The sequence below is a fragment of the Peromyscus maniculatus genome, chromosome 13 (assembly GCF_049852395.1).
Source record: "Peromyscus maniculatus bairdii isolate BWxNUB_F1_BW_parent chromosome 13, HU_Pman_BW_mat_3.1, whole genome shotgun sequence".
Classification (NCBI taxonomy): Eukaryota; Metazoa; Chordata; class Mammalia; order Rodentia; family Cricetidae; genus Peromyscus; species Peromyscus maniculatus.
This window is the reverse complement of record NC_134864.1, coordinates 40,279,175-40,288,802: the sequence shown is the minus strand read 5'-3', so window position 1 is coordinate 40,288,802 and position 9,628 is coordinate 40,279,175. Positions and strand designations below refer to the sequence as shown.

General features: G+C 49.4%; 2 protein-coding genes across 3 annotated transcripts in view; one reads left to right on the top strand and one right to left on the bottom strand.

Annotated features, from left to right (window-relative positions):
• Pnkd (PNKD metallo-beta-lactamase domain containing) overlaps nucleotides 1-3,878 on the top strand; it is an 85,199-nt gene extending 81,321 nt beyond the window's left edge. For both annotated transcript variants that reach the window (XM_015985993.3, XM_006972199.4), the window contains 3 exons: nucleotides 552-638; nucleotides 1,583-1,698; nucleotides 1,908-3,878. In XM_015985993.3, the coding sequence (XP_015841479.1) occupies nucleotides 552-638; nucleotides 1,583-1,698; nucleotides 1,908-2,081 (377 nt within the window). In that variant the 3' untranslated portion in view covers nucleotides 2,082-3,878. The remainder of the gene's footprint in view (nucleotides 1-551; nucleotides 639-1,582; nucleotides 1,699-1,907) is intronic.
• Nucleotides 3,879-5,962: 2,084 nt separating this feature from the next.
• LOC102914276 (uncharacterized) lies at nucleotides 5,963-8,847 on the bottom strand. The gene is given in 2 exon segments (XM_076550114.1): nucleotides 5,963-7,949; nucleotides 7,951-8,847. Coding segments are annotated over 2 exon segments (2,247 nt in total). The 5' UTR covers nucleotides 8,553-8,847; the 3' UTR covers nucleotides 5,963-6,304.
• Between the last annotated feature and the right edge of the window lie 781 nt (nucleotides 8,848-9,628).

Here is a 9,628-nt window from a genome sequence, read left to right as displayed (position 1 = left end):
GGCCAGAGCAGTCACTGTCCCACGTCACGTTTGGAAATGTTGATTTCCAACATCCCAATGGCTGTTTAGCGGTCACCCACACTTGTGTTACCTGATGGGTTATGTTCTCAAGATTCTCACAGGGGATGGACCTGAGGGGAGAGCCCTTTAAGTAAAGACCCCATAGAGTACTGATTTCCACGGGGGTGAGACCTGTTTTCCCCAAGACAGTGACCAGGAAGAAGAAGCCATGGAAAGTTGAGGATACTTAAATGAGAAGGTAGCAGCACCCTAGGTGGGTGAGGACCCCAAGTCCTAGACCACAGAGTCCCAGAGGGCAGCCAAGTCTAAGGCTCTCTTGGTGGGAGGATTGTCTGTACCCGCCAGGCCTGGACCACAGGAAGCCAGTCAGAAGACTCAACAGCCTTGCCCACCATTAGGGCCTCACACCGGCTCTCCCATAAGGAGGGAGCGGGTGGCTGGCCCAAGCTGCCCAATCTGGGTCCTGCCCCACCCCCTCTGTGTACCCGATAACCGTATTGTGTCACCCTTGCATACCTGACTCCGTGCAGGACGGACCTTTGAAGGCACGGCAGAGACCATGCTGAGCTCACTGGACACTGTATTAGACCTGGGGGATGACACGCTGCTGTGGCCTGGTGAGATGCCCCCCCCATCTCTCTCCTCTCAGCTCCATGCTTTGCCTGGTAACAGGGCCCTCCCAGTCCCCCCGGTTCCCGGAGACTGGCAAGCTCAGTTCGTGGCCCAGAGGGAACACAGCCAAGTCCTCCGGGGGTGGGAGCGGACACTGACCTCCCTCCTGGAGTGTAATACCGGCTCTGTGATATCCATGCCTTTCATGCCACTGTCCCCTCCCCAGGTCAGCCCTTGGCCTCTTGGGAGCCCTGGGGACTCAGAGTCCTGGAAAGCTGTCTACTTGTTCTGATAATTACGATCAAAGCCCAAACAGAAAGTAGCCTTTGCTCATCTGAGAAAAACAGTAAATCTGGTCCGCGTGTACCCACTGGCCTGTATTTGATACAAGAAATCACAGATACCGTATTTAATCCACAGAACACATGCTCTCTTGTGTAACGGATACTGTATGCAGCGGTCACTTACCAGGCTCTGTTCTATACACTGGGAAAACCAGTGACATGTGGGCTTCACACACACACACACACACACACACACACACACACACACCTCTCCCCAAATCCCCCTCCCCCTCCCTACCCATCCAACTTTTTTTTCTTTTTCTTTTAATTTTTGCCTGGCATGTTATTCTCTTCTCCACTTGGCAAATTAGAGAACTGTGGCTTAGGGAGGTGCCAGGTCAAAAGTGAAGTCATGCCGGGCAAGGTAAGAGGCTTAACTGTGGCCTCCCAGAGCCCAAAACCGCCGCCCAAACTGCCTCTGCTCCCCACCCGGCAGCAGTGCCCGTGGTTGGAAAAGCAGCTTTGGTGTTGGGGTCTCCCGAGAGCCCTGCCCTCCCCTCTGACTGCTGGGTAGCTGTGGGCCTGGGCCATGGAGTAGGAAGGACTTATGACCTCACCACCAGTGTCTCTTTGCCTTGCCTCCTGGCCCCGCCGGCCATGGCTAGGACATGAATACGCAGAAGAGAACCTGGGCTTTGCAGGCGTGGTGGAGCCCGAGAATCTGGCCCGTGAGAGGAAGATGCAGTGGGTGCAGAGACAAAGGATGGAACGCAAGAGCACCGTGAGAGGCCTGGGGAGTGGGACGGGATTGGGGTGCGGGACCTGGCCACTCATCTAGCCAAAGCCTACCCAGCCTGGGCCGGCAAGCACTTTCTAGAGCTCTGACCTCTTACCCTGGGGTGGGGGGGGGTAGGGTCTAGGACAGACATCCTTGTACTGGGTCCCCTTTCCAGAGTCCACCCACCCACCCCTGTGCCTCTTGCCCTGCAGTGCCCATCCACCCTGGGAGAGGAGCGCGCCTACAACCCATTCCTGAGAACCCATTGCCTGGCACTACAGGAAGCTCTGGGGCCGGGGCCGGGCCCCACCAGTGACGACAACTACTCCCGGGCCCAGCTCCTGGAGGAGCTGCGCCGGCTGAAGGACATGCACAAGAGCAAGTGATACCCCCAGCCCAGCCCGGTCCAGGCTGTCCCCGCAAGGGGAAGCCACCCACCGCCCACACCTCGCCATCCTCGCCATCACTAATACCACCGCCGCCGCCGCTGCCGCCACCGCCGTCACTGGTGCCCTAGGCGGCACCATCTTCCAGACTGTTCAGGGAGGGCAGAGCCCAGGCAGTGGGACCCAGAGGAGGAAGCAGCAGAAGGTGGCTTGGAGACCCCACACAACACAGCTGGGTATTTAGGGTAAGAGGAAAGTAGCAACCTGGGACATCTCTAGACTTTGCTGCCTCAGAGGGTCTGCCTCCCTCCCCCACCTGTGGACCAATAGCCAGATCATGAAGGCTGCTGCTGTTGGCTTCCCCTTCCAGAGGCCGCACCCCCATTGGAGCCCTAGATCCCAGGAGAGCAGAGCACTGACCAGGCTAGGCTGGCCTCCACCTTTCCCCATCCAGGGTTGTCGGAGATGCTCACCCTGGAAACAGTGATGTAAGGGGTGGTGCCTGGGAAAGTGGTCACCACCAGGGGCGGCCAGACTCTGGGTGGCCGAGACTCTAAGCTCCACCTTACCCACCCTGCTGAGACATTGCCAGGCAGAGCCATTCCTAAGAACACCCAAGGGCTGGAAGCCTGGCTCTGGCCCATCCCTGACTCAGTGAACCCCCTGAAGGCTAGAGCGAAAGGTCCCTGATTGCCAAGGAATCTTCTGCCTCAGGCCAAGGAGACACAAGTCACTGGAATACAGAGCCACCCACCATGCACATCTGTCCCGGGTCTGCCACTGGCCTCTGCTCCTGCCCCGGCTCACGAGGGCCTGCCTTCCCAGGGGAGAGTGAGCTGTGGTCTTACCCGAGAGATGCTGCGTTCTCCTTTGGGCCCTTGTTCTTAGGAATTCCTGTCTGCCCTTCTGACCTCCTTAGCATCTCTTGCTTTATCCTCAACTCTTTTCTTCCTGAAGTCATTACAGGCTGATCTATCAGTCCTGGTACGCCTCTAGCTCCTTGCAGTTTGCCAAAAAAAAAAAAAAAAAACTTGCGTCCCCACGTGATTTCCCACTGGATCCCGGGCCCCAGGCTGGCAGTGTCTAGAAAGCTGAGGTCTGGGGAGCAAGGAGCTCCAGTGAGTGGCAGCTTCCAGGACCCCAGGCCTGGGTCTACCCACTGCTCACCCCTCCTCCCGCTCTGCTTGTCCCCCGGGGCCACCGCGAGGACCGCCGTGGGTGTCTAGCAGGCACACGTGGGTTAAGCCAGGAGCCACATCTCCGTGTCAGGGCCTCCCGTCCCTTGGGCTGTGTGGTGCCCTCCGATGATCCTCTGAGATGCCCCCGCCCTCAGTTTCTCTTCTCATCTGGCCTCGGCTGCCCTCTCTAGCCCCAGCCTTCGGAACCCACTCTAGCAATACCACCAGACTAGTTAGCCTTCCCCGCCCCCAGGACACACGCAGTCCCACGCCTTAGTGCCTTCGCTCACTGCTCATGCTGCTGTTTCTTCAACTGGAATGCCTTCCCGCTCCTCCTCCTCCTCCTCCCGCCTCCTCTGCCTGGCAGCCGCCTCTATGAGCCTCTCACCGGCCCCTCCCCCAGGAAGGCATCCCTCACGCCTGCTACCTCTGCACCTTGTAAATGCTTCTCTCGTGGCACTCATCACACTGTATTTTACTTGTTTACATGTTCGCCTCCCCTTCTAGACTGTGAATCCTTAAGGGCATGGACTGTATCTTATGCATCTCTGTATTCTGCGCCTAGCACGGTGCACTGGCACACAGTAGGCGCTCAATAAATGTTGAATGAATGATTTAACTCAATGACTTATCTGTGCCGCTGCATGCGTGCCTAACAGCAGCAGAGAGCTCGTTCCGGGTCTCAGAACTGAGGGTTACTACATGGGAAGAGCTTTGGGCAGCCTATCCATGTACCGGGCCCTGGGTTCAATCCCCAGCAGCACCAGAACGGCCCAGAAACAATGCCCTCCACATATTCCTTCCACAGCCCATGTGTTTTGGTTCAGAGTCTGCAGCGTGGGTACCCCGGTCTTTCCCTCAGCTTGAGACACACAGGACGCCACAGCCCAGCAGTGAAGAGCGTTACGGGAGCACAGCCTTGGCTACAGCTTCTCTCTTTTTCTTTATTTTGGTTTTTCAAGATAGGGTCCGTGTAGCCCTGGCTGTCCTGGAACTGGCTCTGTAGACCAGGCTGACCTCAAACTCAGAGGTCCACCTGCATCTGTTAAAAAAAACGAAAGAGCTAAAGCAGGATGTGGTGGCAGACGCCTTTAATCCCAGCACTCGGGAGGCAGAGCCAGGCGGATCTCTGTGAGTTCGAGGCCAGCCTGGTCTACATAGTGAGCTACATAGTGAGTTCCAGGACATCCAGGGGTGTTAAACAGAGAAACCTTGTTTCAAACAACCAAACAAAGCTGAAGTCCTGTTCTCGTCTTGCTTTATCTCATTGAATTTATCTTTTTGTGGATACTTGTTTTTAGTAAGCAAGGCTGGTTTTTAGTTCATGAAGGTAATTAAAGGTATTTCTTTTTAAGAAACATTTTTAAGTGATTTGTTTGGGGGGGTGCGGGGCGTTTACCCACCAACCCCACAGCTCCCCAGAGTTTTCTTGAGTGTGAGCAGCAGGAAATATTAGATAGAAGGATTTATTGCGGAGAATCTTTCGGAGATAAACAGAAAATAAAGGATAGCCTCGAGGGGGCTTGGAACCTTTCCCAACGCCCCGACTGTCTCTGCCCCAGGGTTTTTATAGAGACGCCAAGGGGTGGAGCAAAAGACCTCCTCCCCCAGCACAGCCAAGTGCAGACCATCTCAGACACCTGCACTCAGGCCCGTGGTCCTGATCATCCTCTATTCGGATCTGCTGGGTAAAGCCACGAGGAACCTGAGAATGGGCTCCCACAGTGGGGGATGTTGTTTTTTTTGTTTTTGTTTGGTTTTTGGTTTTGGGGTTTTTGTTTGTTTGGTTGTTTGTTTTTGGTTTTTCATGACAGGGTTTCTCTGTGTAACTTTGGAGCCTGTCCTGGAATCTACTCTGTAGACCAGTCTGGCCTCAAACTCACAGAGATCTGTCTGCCTCTGCCTCCCCAGTGCTGGGACTAAAGGCATGTGCCACCACCGCCCGGCAATCTGTTTATTTTTATTCTATGTGCATTGGTGTTTTGGCTGTATGTATGTCTGTGTGACAGCATCAGATCCCCTGGAACTGTAGTTACAGACTGCTTTCAGCTGCCGTGGGGGTGCTGGGAATTGAACCCTGGTCTTCTGGAAGAGCAGCCAGTGCTCTTAACCACTGAGCCATCTCTCCAGCCCAAGCAAGCACTATTTTGTTGTTGTTTTTTTCGAGACAGGATTTCTCAAGATATTTCTTAAAATAGGAAAACATGAGGGTTGGGGATTTAGCTCAGTGGTAGAACGCTTTCCTAGCAAGCGCAGGGCCAGTCCATTGGGCACTTCAGAAAAGTGTTCAAAAACAAGAGCTTTGGCCAGTTGTGGTGGTGCAGACCTGTAATCCCAGCACTTGGGAAGCAGAGGCAGGGGGATCTCTGTGAGTTTGAGTCCAGACTTGTCTACATAACAAGTTCCAAGCCAGCCAGGGCTTTATAGTGAGACCGTGTCTCAAACAAACAAACAAACAAACAAACAAACAAAAGGTTGGAGTCCATGTTCCTTTTGAAGAAGCTTGCTCTGAGCACTGAAATTCCACATGATCCACAACTACATGAAGCATTGTGGTCCAACCTAAGACACATGACATCCTAACTTTAAAAAGAAATTGGAGTATATTGGTGAGACCAAAAAGGAGGATTTTTTTTTCTAACTTTATATAAATTCATATTATCAAAGCAATATGGCTTGCTTTTTTTAATTTTTTTTAACCACTTCATGTTTATTGAATGTTGATGACTAATGTAAATAATTACTTTCCAACATTTCTTAATTTCACAAAATCCTCCACTGTAGGTAATCAAAGCACTGAGCAAAAATACAATTTTCCACATTGTGTATCAATAGTTTCTCTCACATACTTCTAAAAAGCCCATGAAACAGTGAAGGCTTTCCAATTCCTGACACTGTGCAGCTTCAAAGTGGGTTCATGTGAACTTGATTTTGAACATTCTGATGACCTCCCATACTCTTTAAGTTCATGAAGCATCTTTGCAACATGAGTTCTTTCACATCTTTAAAGCCAACTAGTACATAAATAATCACTTTACAAATGGCTTACACTGATAAGCTTTCTTGCCACTGTGAATTTGGATTCATTGTTAAAGCAATAGAACTTCCTAAAGCAGTCTCTTCATTCCTTCCAACCAAAGAATTTATCTCAAGGGTTTTTATGTGTCCTGAAAGATGAGAACTACTGAAAGGTATTCCATAACTTTTACATTTATAGGCTTTCTCCCCACTGTGAATTCTTACATGTTTACTTAGATGTGAGTAAACAGCAAAAGCTTTCCCACACTCCTTACATTCATAGGGCTTCTCTCCAGTGTGAGTTCGCATGTGAATGTGAAGGTAGGAGGAACATGTAAATGCCTTCCCACACACATTACACTCAAAGGGTTTTTCTCCAGTATGAATTCTCAGATGTGCAATAAGATATGAAGAAGAAGCAAAGGCCTTTCCACACTGGTCACATTCATATGGTTTCTCTCCTGTGTGACTTCTTATATGTTCAAGGAGGCCTGAAGATGTAGTAAAGGCTTTCCCACATTCTTTACAAGTATAGGGCTTCTTCCCAGTGTGAGTTCGTATATGTTTTGTAAGACCAGAACGCACAGTGAATGCCTTCCCACATTCCTCACACTTACGGGGTTTCTCTCCTGTGTGAATTCTTACATGTTTACTTAGATGTGAAGAAACAGTAAAGGCTTTTCCACATTCCTTACATATATAAGGTTTCTCTCCAGTGTGAGTCCGTATGTGATTATGAAGGTAGGAAGAACATGCAAATGCTTTTCCACACACACTGCATTCAAAGGGATTTTCTCCAGTGTGTGTTCGTAAATGTTTAGTAAGACTTGTGCGCTTAGTGAAGGCTCTGCCACATTCCTTACATACATAGGGCTTCTCTCCAGTGTGAGTCCTCATGTGAATGCGAAGGTAGGAGGAACATGTAAATTCTTTCCCACATACTTTACACTCAAAGGGCTTCTCTCCAGTGTGTGTTCTCAAATGTGTAATAAGAGTTGAGGAAGAAGCAAAAGCTTTTCCACAATGATCACATTCAAAGGGTCTCTCCCCCATGTGACTTTTCATATGTTTTATAAGGCCTGAGGTTGAAGTGAAGGCTTTCCTACATTCCTTACATTTATAAGGCTTCTCCCCAGTATGTGTTGGTAAATGTTTACTAAGGCCAGAGCGCCCTGTGAAGGCTTTGCCACAGTCCTTACATTTATAGGGCTTTATTCCAGTGTGAACTCGAAAGTGATCATTAAGGCATGAGGAATTTCTAAAGCATTTTCCACAAACCTTACATTCAAAGGGCTTCTCTTCAGTGTGAGTTTTTAAGTGCTGAGTTAGCGGGTAACACCTAGAAAAAGCTTTCCCACATTCCTTACATTGATAAGGTTTCTCCCCAGTGTGGGTACGCATATGAATATTAAGGTTGGCAGAATATTTAAAACTTTTCCCACATTCATGACATTCATAGGATTTTTTTCCAGTGCATGTTTGACCCACAGCTGGGTTAAAAGCATCACCACACTGCACCCATTTAAAGAGTTTGTCTTCACTGTGAGTTCTCCCAGATGCCTGAGGGTATGACTGACTATCCAAGGCTTGCTGAAATTCACCAGATTTGAGGAATTTGGCTTGTACACATGTTGTCTGGTAAGCAGCACTTGCAGCCAGACTGATGTCTTTCATACTGGCTTAATTCAGGACCTTTGTCTGCAGAAGAGGTTTCCTCAGGCCGAGTAGGAATGGCTTGTCCATACTGAACACAATCATAAATGTTTCCTCTGTTTTGAATACCTTTGTGTGTCAGACTACATGAAGGTTCTTTGAAGTTGTCTTCACGTGGCTTAAAGTCATACAGCTCCTTTCCATTGTGGCTATTTGACAGTTGTATCTCATTTGATATTTTTAACTGAAAAATATCCTGCTGAAACATTGTCCCTCTGGTGTTAAGTCGCATAGCCCATTCTTGGTGAACTCCTCTCTCAACTACTCTAAACTCTTCTGCCTCCAAACAAGAGCTTGAGCTGGGTTTGATGAGCTGACATCCTACTGTGGCCAGGTTCTGGTAGTTCTCCAGCATCACCTCTCTGTAAAGGTTCCTTTGTTTTGTGTCCAATAAAGTCCACTCCTCCTGGGTGAAGTCTATAGCCACATCCTCAAAGGTCACTGACTCCTGGTAACTACTTGTCAGGCAGTCAGACACCATCCTGTCCATCTCTGTCCTTTCATTATAAAAGTAGCATGGGTCCCTAGAAAATGAACCATGAGACACACTGATGGCTTCCATCCTGAAAGGATGGTGGTGAAATACACTGGAACACTTTCTTCTAGAATTTTGAAGGACACGTGTAGGCAGTTTACATATATAAGTGGCCCAGTGGTGATCTTTCCTCTTCCTACATCGTTACTTGCATTCTTGAAGACATGGATCATCAGCAAATCTTATCTGAAGGTGCCGGACCCGCCAGCTCCAGAGGACGCCAGACAGAGAACTAACCGCGCAGCGGAGATCCTGGGGGCGCTCGCAGGTCTGCAAGGCCGAGGTCCAAGCCAGCCTCCCCCAGGCCGCCCGCCGGGCGCCGCCTCTGCCGAGCAACCGGACTCCAAATCGCTTTTTTTAATTTTAAATTAAAAAATATTTAATGGGATTAATCCATGGAGTCTATTTCATGATCAAAGCAATATATTTGGGGATAACTCACAATCACAGGAGATTTATCATAGGGTCCAGGAAAGCTGAGCTATGTAACATGCTGAACAGCTTGGTCCAAGATCTCAGTATCCAAAACCACAAGGTAGCCAAGAGAGGGCCTACATGCATCCCAGGTTTTAAGGGTTTCTGGTGGCCACACTCTAGGGACAGGTACCTCAAGGTCATAGGCAGGTGTAACAGCTACAACTGCCCTCATTAGGGACGGTGCTTCAGGGCATGGCTCAAACTGCTACTCACTACAAATATTTTTTAAAGAGGGAGTCTCGGCTCAGAAGGACAAACATGGTATGTACTCACTCATAAGTGGGTACTAGCTATAAAGCAAAGGACAATCAGACTGCAACCCACAAATCTAGGGAGGCTACCTAGCATGGGGGACCCTAGGATGATTATGGCTTATAATAAGTTTTGGTTTTGCCCAATCACTGGACAAGCTTTAGTGAAACATTTCACTATTAGGATAAGAATTTATACTGTATCAAGCTGATGAAAGGATATGCTGGCCATACTTTCGGGAAGGGAGGCTAAAATCTTTTTAGATTATGGATTAGCCTATAGAAAAATGTCTGCCGTAAATCAGTGAAGGGGAAGATGAATAGGAATCTCTTTTCTTTTCTTTTTTTTTGGTTTTTGGAGACAGGGTTTCTCTG